The sequence below is a fragment of the Camellia sinensis genome, chromosome 12 (genome assembly GCF_055761805.1).
Source record: "Camellia sinensis isolate YWXY chromosome 12, ASM5576180v1, whole genome shotgun sequence".
NCBI lineage: Eukaryota > Viridiplantae > Streptophyta > Magnoliopsida > Ericales > Theaceae > Camellia > Camellia sinensis.
In genome coordinates, this window is record NC_138972.1 from 138,082,042 (window position 1) to 138,102,342 (window position 20,301).

Below are 20,301 nucleotides of genomic sequence, written 5' to 3' on the forward strand. Positions count from 1 at the left end.
TGATCTAGGGTCCATATTTAAGCTTGTTGTCGTGGACCCCATTATAAATAAATCCTAGCATTAGATTGTAATTTGTGGGTGATTTTCTGGACCGTAAACCTGCTCAAAAAATATTAACTACATTGATGACTGTTTGGGATGAATAATTCTATGGACCAAGACGTATGGATCCCGAATTTACCCCAAATGGGAATGTGCGGTTGAGATTGAATTCGTGTATTGTGAAATCCATTTGTAAAATAAATCTGAACAAAAAAATGATAATCCTAGGTAATTTCTGAGTAATTAAGTCTAAGATTGTAGTATTATTTATTTGGGATGAAGTGAACTAATTAGTTTAGGGAGTTAATTTTTCAAAGAGAAATGCTACAATCCTAGAAATTTTACCCTAAAAAAAATAACAATCTATGACTCAGATTCATTTTATACTTAAGACTCACACTGCACCAGTTCAATCTCCATCACACAAACACACTTCACCTAGAAAAATCTGGGACAAGAAATCTGGGTCCATTGCATTTTTGTTGTTCAAATTGATAGTCCGATGTAGAGCGACACAAATGTGATAATTTTAGTGACAGAGTGGATTTGTTTGTGTGTGGATACAATACATTCCCAATTCAATACACTTCTTACCCAGATGAAGGAGAGGGGTTTGATCCCAAGTCTCCAAATAAGAGACTTTACTTGCTAAGCTCATTGTCACTTTCCTTATATAAGTTTCCCTGCCCAATCTCTACATTGACTTGTGGCGTGTAGACTAAGGCGGATTGTCACTTTGCTCAAGTCCAACAAAATAATTTTTTGAAGACAATTTTGTACATTGAATCAAGCTCTCAACCCAATTGACACTCCAAACATAATTGAAACCTTCAACTTAGAATAGGAACCGTGTGTTTTTTGTTTGCGGATTATGATTGACTTTGAAACTGCAACCCTCCTATTAGACTTTCGTGTTTTCCCAAAAAATGAAAACATTAAACAGAAAGAGAAAACATATGTGACAATAAGAAGGCTTCTAATTATCCATAAAACACTACTCCTGATTATGGCTGCCTATAACTCCAGAAATACTCATCTCTGTTCACCAGAGCAGCTTCTATTTTTTCTCTTCATGTTCTACATGTCCTTTCTGTCAGTTTTCTCATTTGTTTCTCCCCCGTCTTTCAACTTTGACAGCTTCAATCCAAATAACCATGAAATAAATTATGAGGGAGATGCATATCCTGTGGCTGGAGCCATTCAACTGACCTTAAACGAGCGTGACAAGGATATGAGCGGGAAGACAGGACGAGCCACCTATACAGAATCACTGCACCTATGGGACAATGCCTCGGGAAATCTCCCTGACTTCACTACTCATTTCTCCTTCGTGATCTCTACGGCAAACATTTCAAGTCCAATCACCGGTGGTGATGGCCTTGCATTCTTCCTTGTTCCCAATGGTTCCCATATACCTCCAAACACTGAAGGTGGTGGTCTTGGCCTTGGTCACAGTCTTGCGAGCAACAACCAGACAACTAACTCAACAGGCCCTCCATTTGTTGCAGTCGAGTTTGATACATTTGTAAACCAATGGGACTCTGACACTGGCGCTCATATCGGTATTGACATCAACTCTGTAAGCTCGGTCGCAACTTTGCCTGCTAGTATTCATGCTGGGAAAAAAGTCAATTCTTGGATTAGTTATGATGCTAAATTAAATAATCTGAGTGTACTTTTCAAAGGTTACAAAGCTGAATTAGATGGTATTTACTACATAATTAATCTGAGAAAATACTTGCCAGAATGGGTTACTTTTGGCTTCTCAGCTACCACCAGAGCTTCAACTGAGATACATTCCATTTGTTCATGGTATTTCAATTCAAGTTTACAGACTATTGGGTATGACAGAAACAATCATACTGATCCAACTGCAGCCATGACAAAGCACACACCATCATCCCGAGTAGGAACTAACAAGATAGTAGAAGTTGTGGGATTGACTTTTGGTGCAACTGTTGTGATTTTCGGATTTGTTTTGTCATCAGTTTACTTATGGAAAACAAGAGTAAAGAGGGGAAAGGGGAATGGTGGAAATCATCCTGCCTTCAACGCAGCCTTGGACGATGAATTTGAGAAAGGAATGGGTTCTAAGAAGTTTCCTTATCATGAGTTGGTTGGCTCGACAAAGAACTTTACAGAGGAGGAGAAGCTTGGAGAAGGAGGGTTTGGTGGGGTGTACAGAGGCTTCTTGAGGGATTGGAACTCCTATGTCGCAATCAAGAGGGTTTCGAGGGAGTCTAGACAAGGGATAAAGGAATATGCATCGGAAGTGAAGATCATTAGCCGATTGAGACATAGGGATTTGGTGCAACTGCTTGGCTGGTGCCATGACAAAGAACTACTACTTGTTTATGAGTTCATGCCAAATGACAGCCTAGATTCCCTTCTCTTCGGGGAAGAAAATGTATTGTCATGGACTGTGAGGTACCGAATTGCTCAAGGCCTTGCCTCGGCTTTGCTGTATTTACATGAAGAATGGGAACAGTGCGCCATCCATAGAGATGTGAAATCGAGCAACGTTATGTTGGATTCGAGTTTTAATGCTAGGCTCGGAGATTTTGGTTTAGCCAGGCTTGTTGACCATGAAAAAGGACCGCAAACCACAGACTTGGCTGGGACTATGGGCTACATGGCTCCTGAATGTGTCACTTCAGGCAAAGCAAGCAGAGAATCGGATGTGTACAGCTTTGGGATTGTGGCTCTGGAAATAGCCTGTGGAAGAAAACCAATTGACCCAAATGCCAAAGAGAGTCAGATAGTGCTGGTGGAGTGGGTTTGGGAACTCTATGGAGTAGGACAGATTCTTGAAGCTGCAGATCCGAAACTACGTGCAGAATTCGATAATCGAGAGATGGGACGGTTGATGATCGTCGGGCTGTGGTGTGCTCACCCGGATTTCAGTAACCGGCCTTCAATAAGGCAAGCAATTCATGTCCTTACTTTTGAAGCACCAGTGCCCATTCTCCCATCGAAAATACCTGTGCCAACATATTTTGCTCCTCCACTGAACATGCTTTCATCTTCATTTTAAGGGTTGAATCAGTATTATTTCAGTCTTCGATATTTCTAGACATTTGATAGCATACATGTTTACTTAATGTTTGTATGATCTCTGAGTAAAAGTGATTACTTTTTAAAACAATCTTCCTACTATATGCTCTATCAAAAGAAAAATGGCCATCTACAGATAAGCCATACATCCCTAAGTTTTTGCTCATAAAAAATACATACAAATCAGAGTCTCAAATATATGCATGTTCAACCATTCATTTGCTGCTAAGTTAGTTCCATCATTTGAAACTGAACATTGTTATGCAAAGAATGGAAAACAACTGGTTCACCAAAATCAGTATGAAGGAAAAATATACGGGTAATTATATTAGCTGATGCAAAAAGGGTTTGGATCGGATGCTTGAATTACAAGCCTCGTCTGGAAAAATCCCCGTCAATTGAGAAGTTACTAGAGTTCTCAATAGTTATCCACACTCCAAATTCCTAAGCTTTCAAGATGGTAGCCTCAAGACAAATGAATAGAGAAATAACTTATTGTTTTTGGTGTGTCTACACATTGTTGAGTATGAGCCTTTATATAGACATATATGGCAAACCATGAGTACCTCATGGTTATGTCACACCATATGTCCAAGACCATATGTCCCTCATAAGTAGGCCATGTGTGGATGGACCATGCATACGATGTGCCCTTAAAAATTAGGCCACACCATATGTACCATGAGGTCACACCATGTGTATTTACCACATGGTTTCCAACACAGTAAAAAATAAATTATTAAAAACCGTTTAACAGAACACTAATGCACACTAATTTATTGAGTTAAATGGAAGAGTAAAATGGACCAAAAAAACCAACAAAGATACAAGAACTAAACAATAAAAGGAAACCAACCCATCAAACCCACGAGCCAAAACTGCAAATTCAAGTAAAAACTGGGGTAAATCTCTAAATAAAGCTTTTAATTCGTAAACGTGAACACAAAGCAAACGTTTAAAAATAAAATAAAATCTCAATTAGACAACAGAAGAGGACAAACCTGTCAAAAGATTACACTTAGCATCCTTGTACTTTTATGATAATATCATTTCAGTTCTTTCATTTTTAATTATAACAGTCAATCCCTTAAACTTTATGTCAAGTTACAATGCCACCATTTATTCCATTTATCATCACTAAAGTGAAATTTTAACAAAAGTGAAAATGAGATTTTGAACAAGTTTGAGGGTGCTAATTAGACCAAAACAATGTCACTTTGATAAACCTTTTGTGATGTAATGTAAAATTTGCTCAACTTTAACTTTAACAAATTTCTCTCTCTAAAGAAAATTGTGACTAGTATAGTCAATAATATTTTATAAATAATCCATACATTTGACAAACAACCATTTATTACTTTTAAATAATTCATCAATTCAATTGTTTTTAATAAAATTTTAATTTTGAACTACTAATATTATAATATAATGTTTGGTTCATTAAAATTGAATGAAACGAAATAGTTATTCATTAAACTCTTTATAAAATAACTATTCATATTCAATGATAATTTTATTTGTAATATAATTTTTAATAAATTTTTTAGTGAACCAAATGTGGGAATATAAATTATGATGAAATTATTATATCATTCTAATAAAACAAACATAACATAAGAGTTAAAATTATCTAAGGAGCCTATTTTTAAAAAGAATTCGAGAGTCCAAGGCCGCCTTACTGGCCTTTCCTAATCCCGGCCTTGCACCAAACTTAATTAATTGCAACATTTCGTTTTCAAATGTCACATGAGAAGGACCCCAAATGAATAATATAAAAAATAAATAATTTTTTTTTTGGACAAATAAAAATAAATTAAAAAATTACCAAGCAATGTTTTCTATTTTTTGTGATTAAAAAGAACACAGGCGATGAAAAGAAAATTATATCTATGAAACAGTTCACAAAAAGACTGGTTCAACCAAAAAAAAAAAACTGATTCAACAGAGTTGCAAGACTTGTGTTCCAAAAAAAAAATAAACAAACCAAAGTTGCAAGACTTCGGTACAAAAGATGACCTATAGTTATTTACTAATTTATATGTCAAACTCATTCACCAAAAACTAATTTTCCTCAACCAACCATGGCCATGGCTGTTTGCAACTCGTGGAACCCCCTCCGATCACAAAATTTACTTCGTTCTCTCTTTTTCTTCTTCTTCTACGCAATCATCTGTTACCTACTTCCTTGTAGTAAACCCTCTTCATGCAATTGCACTGAGCTTCAACTCGACTAATATTGGTCCGCAACTAAATGCAGAGATAGTTGTAGAAGGAGATGCTTATGTCTCACCTGAAGGCATCCAACTCACCCCAAATGAGATGAACACGAGCCAGAGCCACGCAGCTGGTTAAGCCACATACAAAGATCCTCTTTTCCTTTGGGACAACACTTCTGGAAAACTCACGGACTTCAACACCTATTTCTCGTTTGTCATTGATTCGATAGGAAGCTATGATTTTGCAGATGGGATCACATTCTTCCTTGTTCCTAATGGTTCCACTCCCAATATCACAGCAGGTGGTGCCATTGGCCTTCCATTCGACCTGCAGACACTTAGATCGACCACTCCCTTTGTTGCTGTGGAGTTTGATAACTATCAGAATTGGGGTTGGGACCCAAAAAACACCACACATGTAGGTATCAATATCAACTCTATCATATCTAACGATACTGCAGTATGGTACAGTAACATACCGTCTGGGATAGAAAACGAAGCTTGGATTAATTATGATTCTAGTTCGAAAAATTCGAGTGTTGTTTTCACTAATTCAATAAATAATATGACAGTTGAAAGGAACCTTAGTTTCCTGGTTGATCTAAGGGAATACTTACCATAATGGGTTGCAATTGGCTTATCAGATTCAAATTGATGTGGCAGTGAAACCAGGTCCCAGTCCAGGACCCAACACAGTCATCCCAAGCCCTCCAAAGAAGATGGGTGAAAACAACAAAAAGGCGCTGGTTGTGGGATTGACCGCTGTCTCACCTGTTTTGATTGGTGGGTTGGCTTTGCTTGGCTTTGTCTTGTGGAAAAAAAGTAGTAGAGTAAAAGAAGAAGATGGAGATGAATTTGCTATTGAACTATCCGTGGACAACGAATTTGAGGCAGGTATCGGACCAAAGAAATTTACGTACGGTGAATTGTTTCGTGCAATAGATAACTTTGCAGGGGAACATACGCTTGGAAAGGGAGGATTTGGTGGGGTATATAGAGGTTTCTTAAGGGAATCCAATTCCTATGTTGCTATGAAGAGGATATCAAAGGGATCAAAACAAGGAATAAAAGAGTATGCATCAGAAGTGAAGATCATTAGTCGATTGAGGCATAGAAATTTAGTGCAACTAATTGGTTGGTGTCACTACAAAAGAGAACTCTTACTTGTTTGTGAGTTCATGGAAAATAGAAGCTTAGATTACCATCTCTTCAAAGAAAAAGCCTTGTTGACATGGGTCATAAGGTACAAAATTGCTCAAGGGTTGGTCTTGGCTTGCTCTATCTGCACGAAGAATGGGAACAATGTGTGGTGTACAGGGATGTAAAATCAAGTAATATTATGTTGGATACGAATTTCAATGCTAAACTTGGGGATTTTGGGTTAGCCAGACTTCTTGACCACAAAAGGGTCACAAAAGACTGTTTTGGCCGGGACCATGGGCTATATGGCACCCGGATGCTTAATTACGGGCAAAGCTAATAAGGAATCAGATGTCTACAATTTTGGAATTGTGACATTGGAGATAGCTTGTGGAAGAAAACCTATCGACCTAAAGGCTAAGGAAAGTAAGATAAGAATAGTGGACTGGGTTTGGGACCTATACGGTACTGGTAGGCTTCTTGAAGCAGTGGTGGATTCAAAGATGAGCCCAGATTTTGTTCAAAAAGAAATGGAATGCTTGATGATTGTTGGGCTCTGGTGTGCTCACCCGAATCACAATCTCTGGCCTTCAATTAGGCAAGCCATTCATGTGCTTAATTTTGAAGCTCCATTGCCCATTCTCCCAATTAAAATGCACGTGGCAACATATTTTGCTCCTATGAATACTTCTTCGTCTTTGGTTTCTTTAACCTACGGCTCTACTACTGTTTCTAATAGCAGCCAAGTTCATTCTTCAAGCTATACTTACAACACAGATTTCTCCAAGTACACCTCATCCTCTGCAACTTCTTCATCTGCCTCATCTAGTATACAAAAGTAAGTTGATATAGAAAGTATCTAGTCCAATATTTAATGTATTTTAGCAGAGTAAAATCATAGTTATAGATATTGATTTCATTGTTTTTACTCTTTGTGCAATTTATAATTTGTATTGGTACCAATGTATCCACCAAATATAGATATGTTCGTTCATTATCATGGAATGTTAAATATACTTAGAAAGTAATATAATGCTTTATATAATAAAAATAATGTGTTTGTCAAAATTATGTAGATAAGTCATAGAAGTATAATTGAGAGGTTATATAACATTAGCCACAAGAAGTACATTCATCAAATTATGCTTCCAGACAAATATTGTGGTATAGGATGAAATTTATAGGGCTGAGACAATGAATTAAATCCATGAAAAAACTATAAAAAATAAAAATAAAAATAAACAAATCAATTTATCACAAACTGCTAATTAAGTGGAATATTACAAACTAATTTGTGGTTAAGCCAAATGGGAATCTAATAGTAATGGGAAAGGAATCTTTATATCAATCACCATAAATCCCACACTCAAATCTCTTTGATCCACGACAACTATGTATAACTCATCATGAGAATTTCTTTTAATCCAACTAGCTACTGTTATATATGGTAACATTCATTTATTAAATTTCATTGAAATTCACTTTAAGAGTCCTCTTTATATCATCTCTATGGTGCAAGATTATGACATTACATGAATGCAACCACTAAAATTTTGACGTAGGCATTTGATAATGTTTGTAATGCTTCTATGATCTCAAATAAAAATGAATAATCTTTAAAGCATGGAAATTGGGATACCTTCCTATTATTGATTGAGGCTATACAAGTATCTACATGCTTTTTAAAAAATGGCCATCTACAGATTGGCCATACATTCCAAAGTTTTTGTTCATAAAATAAAAAAAAAATAAAAAAAAGAGAGATACCAATCACATAATCAAATTTAGATATACATCTTCATCCATGCATTTGCATATGAAACTAAACGACAAAACCAAACCATATCATTGGGGTCACTTCGGTTCCTCAACTAACAAATCAAAGGAATCAAAGGGTTTGGTGCTAAATTTTTCCTCAAAACAAAAAATTAAGGTACAGAACACTAATGCACATTGATTCATTGACCTGAATGGAAGAGTAAAATGGACCAAAAGGAAACCAACCAATCAAACCCACGAGCCAAAAACCACAAATTCAACTAAAAACAGGGTCAAGGTGTAAAAAAAAGCTTTTAATTTGTTAACAGGAATACAAACAAACAAACAAACAATATATTTCCTAAATTAAAATAAAATCGCATTTTGTTCAATTAGACAAAAGGAGGACAAACCCATCAATTTAAAAGGAAAACAAAGGAGTTTGAGCTTAGTTGATGAGATCACCGCCTTGATTACAGAATTTGAAGCCCTGAAACAGCAGATTCAGCAATGTCACGGACAACTTCAATTGAAATATTTTGGATTATTTCTGTTGGGAAGTTGTTAGGGCTAGAACAAAGAAGACCCAACAGAAACGATTTCATTGGTGCTGTCTCGGAGGGAATGCATTCAATTTCTCAATTGGCGTCTCTGTGAATCAGCTGCACAAAAATCGTATTTTGTCCAAATTAGTCGGTTAAAAAATTGTTTGACATCTATTGGTTACCTAGATAAATTAAATTTAAATATATTTTAAAGTTGATCATACCTTTTAAAAATGGGGGAATTACCTTATAGCGAGAAACCACAAATCAGTGAGAAATGTTTGAAAATTTCAACAGTATTGACAAGTGAAAAATATAGAATAAGGTTTGGGAATTCTATTTTGAGGGTTCTAATATAATTCTAATAGTGGGTTCCACGTAATAATATGATGTGTTGATTTGTTTTTTTCTTTTTTAACACCTAATTAAAACCCATGTTAAAACTCTAATGTTAGAATTCTCTATAATTATCTAATATACTTTTACCTCTCAAATCTCTCGTCTCACATCACACTCACACACTCACTAAAACACGTCACGAGAAATGCGTGGTAGCTCGAGAGTTAAGCGGCCCGAATGCCCCGAGTGTCAAAACGACGTCGTTTTGACACTCCAATTTTTTTTTTCCTTTTTCTTCTTTTTCCTTCTTTCTTGAACTGGTTTGAGAGAGAGGCAAGAGAGAAACAGAGGTGAGAGAAACAGAGGAGGAGGAAGAGAGAGGAGAGAGAGGCGAGAGAGGAAGAGAGAGGCGAGAGAGAGGAGAAGCCGAAGCTTGATCTTCGAGAGGCCGAAGTTTGATCCGCCATGGACGGAGAGGCCGAAGCTTGATCTTCGGCTATGGGTCTTCGGCTCAACTGTTTTGAGACTTGGTTGTTTTGATTTTGTTTTGATTTTTTTTTTTTTTGATTTTTTTGGTGATTTTGCAAACTGTGATTTTGTTTTGAGACTTGATTTTTTTTGTGATTTTTTTTTTGTGTGTGCTGATTTTGATCTTCGGCTGAACCATTACGTTTTTGATCTCTTCTTCTTCCTCTTTGGGTTTGAGGAGAGAGAGAGAGAGAGCTGTGTGGCTTTTCAACAAACCCAGAAGGCTTTTTCAAGCTACGTAGAAGAGAAAGAAGGACAGAGAGAGAAAGGTTTTTCAACAAATCCAAAGGGAAGGAAGAAGAGAAAGAACGAAGGAGAGAAAAAAAAAAAATTCGAGCCATTCGAGCTTTCCATTTTCGAGCTACATAGCGGGGTCGAACACGTCACACACATCACAATTTTTATGTTTTTTTTAGATAGGATGTTGAGGACAAACATCACAATTTTGCTCGCTCTCTCTCTCTCTCCCTCCTTATCACACACATCGCATCATTGACCTCATTTTATAATGAGGGCCGGTAAATGCCTTACTTTTTTATTTGAATTTCTTACTTTTTATATTTTATTTTATTATAATTTTATTCTAACATCAAATTTTAATCTTATCCTCATTTTATTCTCTCAAGTTTAACCTTAACTCTAATCCCACTACTACTTCCACTCCCGCCGACGTCCTCCACCAACCAACCCACCTTCGTTATTTTCCTCCTTTGGCGAGCCTCTCGCCACCACCTATTGTTTACAAAACTATCAATGGCGATGAAGGTTATGGTTTTGGTGGCGGCCGCAAAGAAGGAGCGACTGATTCACAAACTCTCTTTTGCGATCTTCATCTTCATCTTTCGGAACTTACACTCTTTTCTCTCTTTTGTGCTCTGCTCCCCCTCTCTCTATCAATTTCCCTCTTTACCTCACAGGTTGGTCGATTTCTCTTCGTTCGGTTGCACAGAGCTGAACTTGTTGAATATGTTTGGTACTTTACAACTAAACATATGGCTTTTGTTTGGTTACAGAGTTTTGAACATCAAGCTTTTGTTCAGATCTAGTTTTCCGAACGGCGAGGAACGAAGGCAAAAAGATGGGTTTTCCGAACTGATTATCCATCATTCATCTTCAGCAACATCAATGTGATTCTCTACAATAGAGGAATCACTTTTTGAACTTGGACCCATTACACTTCCAAAGTTGTTACATTATTTGAAACATAATTCGCATCTATTTGATATTTTGAGGAAACAGACGGTTGTTCTGTTGTTATTGTTGTTGTCGCTGTTTGAGCAAGTTGTCGGAGAATGAAGGTTGCTAGAGTGGGAGGAGGACAGCCAGAGGAAGGAAGGAGGAGTTGAAGGTGGAAGATTGAGAGGTGGGGTTCAAATGGTATATTTGAGATTACGGTAGGGGTCCAAAGAAAAATAAAGAGGGAAGCAATTTTAGTGGTGGGAGGCCAAAGAAGTAGGAGGTGCAAAATAGAAAGGTAGGGACATTTAGCAGTCCCCTTTATAATTAAAAAACAAAATAAATTTTATTCTATTTTATTTTAATAAAATACTCCCTTCGTTCTAAAATAATAGTCACTTTTGGAGAATTCAATATTTTTTAATAGTATAATTATTGCATTTTAAAAATATTAATTTTTTTAGAATTACCCTTTAATGGTACATTTTTTTTGAGAATATCAATTGTCATAATTTATTTTTTTTATTATTAATGAATTTAAAATAAGAGCAAAATAGTAAATTTATGTTATTTTATTACTTAATTTTTGAAAAGAAATTAATATTTTGAAATAATAAAAAATAAAATAAAGGATTAATATTTTAAAAGAGAATGAGTACATATAACTTTTTAATATATAAATTCAATTTTCATAAAATTAATATTATTCCCTTCCGTTGACGCATTCCATTTGTCTTGAAGCTGTGTCATGAACACTTCTTGTAATTAATAAAAAAAGGTTAGTTTTAGTTTTTAGAAAATATTTTTCAAAAAATTTTATTTTCTTATTTTTCATATTTTTGTTTTTACTAATTTTTTAATATTTTAAGTAAATTTTTTAAGTTTTAGATACATCTAACATAAATACACTTAAACAGTATAATTTTTGTGAAAAAAAGTCTTTAAAAATTTACTAAATACCAAAAATACAAAAATACATATATATATATATATATATATATTTTTTGTATTTTTGTATATTTATTAATTTTTTAAAATATTTTTTCACAAATATTTTACTTTTTAGATATATGGAAAAATTACTGATAAATCCCAAATTAGGGAATGTCGTTCCATTTAGTCCTGTGTTTTTTTTTTTTTTTTTTTTTTTAATGAACTATTTGGTCCTATCTAGTTGGGTAAGGATATTTTTATTTTATTTGATATTGTTGAAGTTTACATATTTATCCTTTTTATGAGATTGAGTAGATTCTAGGCTGATGTGGTTTTTGTTCATTTCTGGTAACTTATTTTTACATTTTCGTTGGTAATATATTTGATTCAATGATTTACGGTGGGATTGGTTAGATTGTTGATATGGATTTATTGGGCTGTGAATTTGATTTTGCTAGTCTGAGAATTTTGTCGCGATGCTATGGGTTTTGGTGCCGACAGTTCTGATTTTTTTCCCCCTCAAGGTAAGTGTGTGTGTATGTGTGTGTGTTTGTTATTCTGATTTGTTTTGTGTATATGTGTTTGGTGTCGTGGGTAATTTGTGTGTGTGTGTTTGTTTCGGGAGGACGGAGGTTTCAGCAACTTGCAGATTTGGGTTTTTTTAATGTTTTTGTGAATTGCAAGCATGGAGGTCGGTATTTTGTTGTTGTGTACATACGGCCTAATGAACGCTGTCGTTCGTCTTCATCAAGCGCTGACATTCGCAGAGTTGATTAATGAGATATGCGGGAAGTTTAATGGGTTGGCCTCCGACCTGGTGGTGTTATTGTTCTCTATACCCGGATATAATAAGTTCAAGGTTGTGTGTGATGAGGATGTTCAGAATATGTTATCTCTTGCTAAGTCTTTCGAACTCGATCAAATTGATGTTTTAGTTCAGAAACGAAATGTAAGCGATGGTGTCAATCGCAATGGCAGTGTTTGAGAAACCCACGGTCACGCCTAATGATTTCCTCATAGCACCGCCTGCTGTCAAGCGCCCGCCAAGGAGGCCAAAATGGAAGAGGGTTCCATCAAGGGGTGAGGTTGTGCAAGGAACTGATTTAGCCACAGCGTATTCTAAGCATTGACGTTATTTTTTTCTACACCTTTTTTTTTTTTCTAGGGTGTGTTTTCGAGGTGTTCGCTAAAGTTGCATGTCCTTTTTTAAGTTTCAGATTTTGTTGAACGTGTTGACGTTGCAATAGCGCATGTCAAATGATCTTGCATGTCCATTTGGTTCGTTTTATAGACTACAATAATGATATCGAGTCATTTCAGGTGTTTGTTGTTGTTACTTTTAATTTCGCACATGTGTCTATTACAATAATATCATACGATGGTCAAAGTTAAAAAAAAAAATTTTAAAAAAAAATAAAGAAAAAAAAGAGCATGCATTTACACCCCTCATTTTTCGAAACAACTTGTCATTGTTATGTAGGGATAATAGGATATGGGTCTGACTCTCATTATTTATGATGGACGTAAGTTGTGATTTGTGTTTGTGACTACTGTGAGATTTATCATTTTTTTATGTCTTCCTTGTACTCAATGTATGGGTGTTTGTGGTGTTTTCTCCCATTGTTCCCTTTAGTTTTTGTGTTTCCACTCTCTTTGTTCGGGGCATATATTGTGTGTACTGTAATCAAACTTGCCAAACACTTGTCAATTACCATGAGTGGGAAAAAAACTCACATTCAGTGCATAACATAATTCACACCAACATTGCCAAACATGATGCATAACATTTTGTATGCTATTTCCATGATGTGTTATTCAGCGTCACACATTGGCCTGGTGTTTAGGTACCTGTTCAATATTTCGTATGCAATATGCTTGTTTGTTGTGGTGTACAATTATCATGAACAAACGACAAACATTCTATCGTTAATTACGACGCAATCAGTAACGACAACCTATGTAGCCAAACATAAAAGACAACATAAAATTGTGGAATTTCGTACTGTGCTAATTGTGCACCATACAGTATATCATGGTCATCTTCACTTTGGACGGATGTCGTTGGTCCAAAGGATGTTTTGCAAAGTCAAGAACTTAATTCAAACATACACACGAATTATGCACTCAAAATTGGGTGTTCATCAAGATGTGGATAACAATTTGGACACACATTAGTGTCTTTTGTATGCCAACAAAACTAAATCCTGTGATAAGTTCAACAATAAATAATCAAAAATGTTTCATGGTGATGCTGGCAATGTTTGAATGGTACATATGCCTCGATGTGGGGCATTTTTTTCATGGGTGATGCTGTTTTTTTGCACTAGAACGGCAACTTTGCTTGCTTCTTAACAGCCAACCAGGTCGATGTCCATCATTTCATACCTGAACCTCGCGTTCATACCATGGGAACTTTTTAGGGAGTCTGATGTTGAGCGTTACTTGCCACATAAAAAAACATGGTGTCCATTAGATTTTTCCACATATCGTGTTGCAAAATCATGATCAGCAATTACGAGACAAGAATGATAATTGCCATAACGGGTTAAACGCAAATATATGGATATCGCACACTATAAGAAAAGGTGCCTACTGCGACGTTTCTTTTATGGCGTTTATGAAAAACGCCATTATAGATTAGTTCAATACAACGTTTTGAAAACGTTGTATCTGATCTCAGTAAAACGGCACCGTTTGGGTCAATTTGTTAACACTGTTCAATACTCCATCCCTTTCAAAACGTCTCTCCCTCTCAGTCTCACTCTTCCACAACTCAGACTCTTTCTCTCGCTCAGAAACCCTTTCGATTTGAAGCTCAAAAACCTTCACTCTCACTGATTTGAAGCGCTCACTATCGCTCGATTTCAAGCACTCTCTCGCTCGATTTCAAACACTCTTGATCGATTTCAGATCTGTCAATTTCAGAGCTTGTTGCAGATTTTGAAGGTCACCAGATTTACGCTTATCTTTCAATTTTGGTTCTCCTCTCTTTGGATTTTGTGAGTTTCGATTTGGTCTTTTGGTTCTCCTCTTGTTTAGGCCCCCTCATTTTTTTTTGATCTGTAAGTTTGTTGCTGCTTTGTTTTGTTACAGATTTCGCTCAATCGGTCGCCCGCTTTTTTTTGTTGCAGAACTTAGATCTGTAAGTTTTTATTATATATGCATTTGTTTTGTATGAACTCAGATCTCTGATTTTTCATTATTTTGAGTTCATTGTTTTGGATTTGGTGGATGTATCTCACCTCTCCCTCATGCACACACATCAAACTATTGATGTTTATTTCTAATCCACTTAATCCTCTTTAAATTTGTTTTCGTTTACATTTCTTCTTCCCAATTATAAGTCTAGGTTGTGCTGCTGCTTTATTTTTATCTAGATTCATAATTGATACCAACCATTTGAGTTGAGTTGGAGTTCCAGATTTCAGTAGGTGTTACTTTTGGATTGGCTTGTGTTTGTATGTGAATCTAAATTGTTCAAAATGCAAGGCTAGCTGAAACCTTCTTCTTTGCAGTTTGACTTGTATTTGGAGAATAAATGTAACATAGAACTAATGTGAGAGGGTAAAATGTATTTCAAAGATTGAGAATTACTAGTAAGTTAGTAATAGTTTGAAATAATGTAGAAAAAATAGTCAGAGGTTGTTCTCCACATTTGTCTTGCCTGATGTGTATGATAACCATGTATAAATTTCTTTATAGCTTACATAGAACCACCATTGTAAAAATCTCTTATGTAGAAAAGAATTGACAGAGGTGGCTCCTGGGAGTTTCCAGTAGAGTAATTTAGTTTCGGTTGCATTCAGATTGATTTCATGATTGTATGCTTCGCATTGAGTTGGGTTTGGGTTTTAATTCAACTTCGTGGGTGTATGTTTCCGTTGTAAGATGGAGGATTTGTTAGATTATGTGTCTTAATGCATTGTTCTTCAATTAGCAAGGCCAAGGCTGGCCAGGTGCCTGTATTTTATTTTCAACAAATAATAGTAGGTTTCTTCATCTTGATTTAGTGAATATGTGGGGCTAAATTGTATCTGAAACATTTAGTGCATGTATACATGAAAAGTAAACCTATGTTTGATGTTTAGGCAAGCTTGTTAATTTGTGTTTAAGTTTGGTTGTCCAAGGCATGTACACCTGCTTTGATATATTTTTAGGCCAAAACAATCTATATTTAGGTTTTTGAATTGATGATTAATTGGTGATTGCGGGGACATGATTTGGATTAATTCCTTTAATTTTACGTTTCTTGAACACTATGGTTTAATGATGTGCTAGTGTTACCATAAAGTGCCCAACATGGGTACTTATTTCAACAGAGGATCATAACTAAGGTAGTAGCCAAGGAATTTTTGATTATTCTGTATAACTTCCTCTCATCTCTTATCACACATACAAGGAGGATGTGCCAACTCATATCCCTTTTTCGTTACCTATGTCATGCTGAGTCTAACATCGTCATTCAATCTGTAGCAAAGTGTTCCTAAACGTTGTTCCAGTTAGAGCTACATTTATGCATTTCCTTTGACTATTCTGGTTAATAAAAAGGCTATAGATGTTGAAACCCACTATCCTGCTAGAACAGTAGTGGAAATATTTCCTTCTTTGAATAGAACTTGTATTTATCTCCCACAAGATTTTCATTTGGAGTTGATTCCTCATTTTTCCATCCTTTGATCCATCAATTGATCATACCTATCCCTTGATCACTCATTTCGGCATTGACAAATCACCCTGCCCATGACTGAATCTATTGCTGGATGCTGTTAAGATGACTTCTTGTTACACTTAGCCCACCAAATCTCCAGGTTGGCGAATTGCTATGCAAGAGGAATTCAATGTCCTTATTAGGAGTGGCATGGGCGCTACTCATCGAAGAATGACTCTGGTTAGTAAATCAGGATTCCCTTTTGTAATTTTATATATATATATATATATTTCTGAATTTGATTATCAAAATATTTTTTTCTTTGTGCTCATGTTTGACATCAAAGAGGGGAATTCTATGGTTTTATCGGCAGCAGACTGGAAAGGGTATAACCTGCTCCTATTTTCTATTCTCATATTACTCTATTACTCTTTTAACCTTTAGCAAAGCTATGATCTCTTTGATATGTTTCCTCATTCTCACATGTACTAAGTACAGATCCACCACTAGTTTATTGGTTAAGGTCTGGTCAAGGTAGAAAGTGTGATGGATTGTGGTGTGTCTATGGCAGCCCTAAGTTCACGAGTGCATGTGTTGATTATTGGACTAGCTGGTTGATCCAAAGCAATCCAGTTTAAATTGTACTAACGTTGGAAGAAAATTGCTTGTTGCATTTTTTTTTTCCTTTTTGTGTGTGCGTGTGTGTAGCAGCCATGTTTTCTAAAAAGTCAATAGCCTATTTTTTTATTTGAAATTGAGTTTTAGTTTATTTCTGAATATGTTTCTATTGTTTGGGATAGTGTTCCATATAATAAATGGACTTCACACTTCGTTCGAAAAGGGCATTTATTGCCATTTTATAATCTCTAATAATTCATACAGCTCAAATCCAGTTTCTTGAATGGAGTACTTGGGATAAATGGAGCTCTCACCAAAATGGTTGTGAGGAGAGAGATAAAAGTTAATTTTAGGGAACCTGAAAAAATTCAAAATTAAATGCTTGTTAGGAAAAACAGACAGGTCCTGTTAAATGATACCCAAAAATGTGCTCATTTTAAATGCTATCTGAAACCCAATGAGTTGATTCATTTCAATCTCCTTAGGATGTAGGCTCTTTAACTATCAAAGTTTTGAAGATTGTTATGAAGAACAATGCTACTAAAACAAGATGTGATCTCTTTAAGTGGCATATAAAATGGGACGGGATAATTAGTCTGTGGAATGTGGACTATTTTTTGTCTCTGATAAGATGTAATGGTTGTAATTTAGTAGTTAATGGATAAGAAATAGAAGACCAAATGCAGAGCATATGAACACATTCAACTTTTGCAGTTAACTACCAACAATGTTTAAATGAGGTTCATACATCAGCTCCTATTCGAGTCACTGAATTTGTTTTCTGTTAAATGTTAGGTTTGAATTTAAGCAATGTAGGCATGTAGAATAGGGTTGTTATTTCTCATTGTCATCTCATGGAGAGGATGCTGAACTCACCCCTCCATTACGCCTTGGACCTCGAGCATGTGCTGGTATTATTGCCATGTCGACAACTTACCAAATGGACATGGTACGAGGTTAGCTCACTGTCCAGGTTGCAATTTCTTAATTGACAACTGAAATTATTCTGTTAAAATTCCCTTTTGGTTTCGTAACTAACATTGCAGTTGTAGTTCTACTGGATCTGTCAGGTGACAAGAATTTTTTTCTATATAGTTTTTGTTTCCCTAAGATTTAATGGGTGATTCTTCGCCTTTCCTTTTTACAGGCCAGTTCGATTATGCACCTATTTACGGGGAGTTACCAGAGTTCGACTTGAATGTGGGAAAGCAGACTCTACCAACCCCATTTGTAGCATCAGAAAATCCATGGGAGACCATATTTAGTGGATCATCTCATAGCCTTCCTCCCCTGACCAAATTATGTTCATCATTTTTGGAGTCGTTGCTAGAAAAGAGAACAACTACTGTAGAGTGATCGCTGCAGATAGATGATGCATATCTACATTTTCTTGTTATCTTTCCGGTCAAAATTCAGTGATGTCTTCTGCAGTTATTCATGCTATTGAAGAGTCTACAAGTTTCAAAGTGTTCAAAACTATTGAAGGCAGGTTTGAATTGGCTGGAAGGGGAACAAAAAAATCAATTAGAATGTTTGAGAAGATGAAGGTGGTGGACCTGTTGGAAATCTTTAGAGGATCTGTGGGAGGTGGTGGACCTCTCACCTTTCTATTGGAGTTTTGAAATTGTCAGTTTTGCTAACTCACCAAATTAAAATCTTATTGCTTTCAAAATGTGTACATGGCCTTCTACAGTCAAAACCTTTTCCAAAATGACATTTTCAGTGCAATCGGGTGGATTCCCGATGCCAAGACAATGAATGCCTTAGCTATTCCTTACAATCACTAGACTCATAAGGAGAACAGAATTGGGTTCATTGTCATGTACTCGCTAACTTTCTTTTTCGCCAATTTTGGTCCAAACGCAACGACTTTTGTTGTCCCCGCTGAGATTTTCCTTGCAAGGCTACGATCTACGTGTCATGGCATATCAGCAGCATCTGGGAAAGCTGGGGCAATTGTTGGGCCATTCGGGTTCTTATATACAGCTTAGAATCAAGACCTAACTAAGACAGATAAAGGGTATCCACCGGGTATTGGTTTGAGGAATGCGCTCATGGTTCTTGGCGGAGTCAATTTCTTGGGTATGGTGTTTACGTTCTTGGTGCCTGAGTCGAAAGGAAAATCATTGGAGGAAATGTCTCAAGAGAACGAGGAAGATGAGGATGGATCGACAGAGATGAGACAGCAGTCCAGTCATTGGCATATCAAAATTTGCTGATCAAGGCCATTGTTCATGCAAGTTCTAATATTTAATTGATTGTTTTTGTTCTATAATCCTTTTTAGTTCCATAATTTTCATGGGATAAAGGCCTGTTTGATGATTGTTTTGAGTATTTTTGTTGTAATTGTTCTAGTGAATTTTGTTTTCAATTTTTGGGATTCTGTTTTTGAAAACCTGGATTGTATTTTACAGCAACTATACAGAGAATGCCAATTTTGGTATTTTTTTTTCCATATTCTTGTAGTAGCAGCAGCTTAGAGGAAGAGGAGGGGAATTGATATTTCATTTCTAGGGGGGGAATTGATATTTCATTTCATATGAAGAAAAAAAGAAAAGTAAACGCCACTAAATGACGTCATTGTGATGTCATCCGTTAGTTTGGGATGGAAGTTGAGACGGATGTCAAAGCTTTTGCGGCATTTTAAAAAACGCCATGTAATATTTTTAGCGACATTTTGTAAACGTTGCAAAGCTATTGCGGCGGCCGTATCAACGACGAAAAATTTAAACGTCGCTGTAACATTTTGCGGCGTTTTTCAAGCTTTTAGCGGCATTTTAAAAACGCTGCTAAAACTCGTTTTTCCTGTAGTAGCATGATCAACAAGTGGTGTCCCAATGTATGAAACAACAACAATGAGTCAAACATCATTATGATTGACAGTATGGCAAATCTGAGGGGAAAAAAAATGACAGCCAACTTTTTAAATAGCCAATTCAAAAAAACATAAATGAGGGTGGCAAATACGTGATTAGTGCATTAGGCCGAAATAAGACACACCACAGACTGACGCCATTTTTTGTATTGACTGGTGATGAATCAAAAACCAACATCAAGCCCCGATGTTTCCCTGCGAACTTCAAACCTTAATCACATACAACTCCCTTATTTTGGGAATTAATGTTCTTGCTAACATTCTTGCTAATTGCCTTAATGCCTTTAACACTTTGTGGACACAATATGCACAACACCAGTAGTTAACAATGGCATGATAGTTCCACACTAGCTTGACAACCCAATACACAATACCTAAATGACAATAAAACCGAACGCTGTCGCCAATTTCACGAACACACTTTAAGGC

The 20,301-nt window shown here is 36.0% G+C and overlaps 2 protein-coding genes, 1 long non-coding RNA gene and 1 pseudogene across 4 annotated transcripts; 3 read left to right on the forward strand and 1 right to left on the reverse strand.

The window, feature by feature from the left end:
* The first annotated feature begins 829 nt into the window (after positions 1-829).
* Positions 830-3,176, forward strand: LOC114300242 (L-type lectin-domain containing receptor kinase IX.1). The gene has a single exon (XM_028245128.2). The coding sequence runs from the start codon at positions 914-916 to the stop codon at positions 3,074-3,076; it is 2,163 nt and encodes a 720-aa protein (XP_028100929.2). The 5' UTR covers positions 830-913; the 3' UTR covers positions 3,077-3,176.
* A 2,001-nt stretch (positions 3,177-5,177) lies between these two features.
* LOC145803909 (L-type lectin-domain containing receptor kinase IX.1-like) lies at positions 5,178-6,637 on the forward strand. The gene is made up of 4 exons (XM_082897295.1): positions 5,178-5,232; positions 5,288-5,443; positions 5,543-5,730; positions 5,957-6,637. Exons 1-4 carry the CDS (start codon positions 5,178-5,180, stop codon positions 6,635-6,637), a joined length of 1,080 nt encoding a protein of 359 aa, XP_082753421.1.
* A 111-nt stretch (positions 6,638-6,748) lies between these two features.
* Positions 6,749-7,294, forward strand: LOC145803910 (L-type lectin-domain containing receptor kinase IX.1 pseudogene; annotated as a pseudogene).
* Positions 7,295-8,513: 1,219 nt separating this feature from the next.
* On the reverse strand, positions 8,514-9,125 carry LOC145804822 (uncharacterized). 2 transcript variants are annotated; one of them, XR_014347319.1, is made up of 2 exons: positions 9,002-9,125; positions 8,514-8,872 (listed from the first exon to the last, which is right to left on the reverse strand). It is a non-coding gene; the product is annotated as an uncharacterized LOC145804822 (long non-coding RNA). The 2 variants fall into 2 exon arrangements; XR_014347318.1 differs by having other exon boundaries at positions 8,980-9,092.
* Between the last annotated feature and the right edge of the window lie 11,176 nt (positions 9,126-20,301).

What these genes read in the sequence shown, in the direction of transcription:
- LOC145803909 (XM_082897295.1), top strand. Translation starts at nt 5,178, where the DNA reads ATGGCCATGGCTGTTTGCAACTCGTGGAACCCCCTCCGATCACAAAAT. An exon ending in GAGCCAGAGCCACGCAGCTG is followed by an intron (nt 5,444 to 5,542) that starts GTTAAGCCACAT and finishes TTGATTCGATAG; the next exon opens with GAAGCTATGATTTTGCAGAT. An exon ending in ACCCAAAAAACACCACACAT is followed by an intron (nt 5,731 to 5,956) that starts GTAGGTATCAAT and finishes TTGGCTTATCAG; the next exon opens with ATTCAAATTGATGTGGCAGT.
- LOC114300242 (XM_028245128.2), top strand. Translation starts at nt 914, where the DNA reads ATGATTGACTTTGAAACTGCAACCCTCCTATTAGACTTTCGTGTTTTC.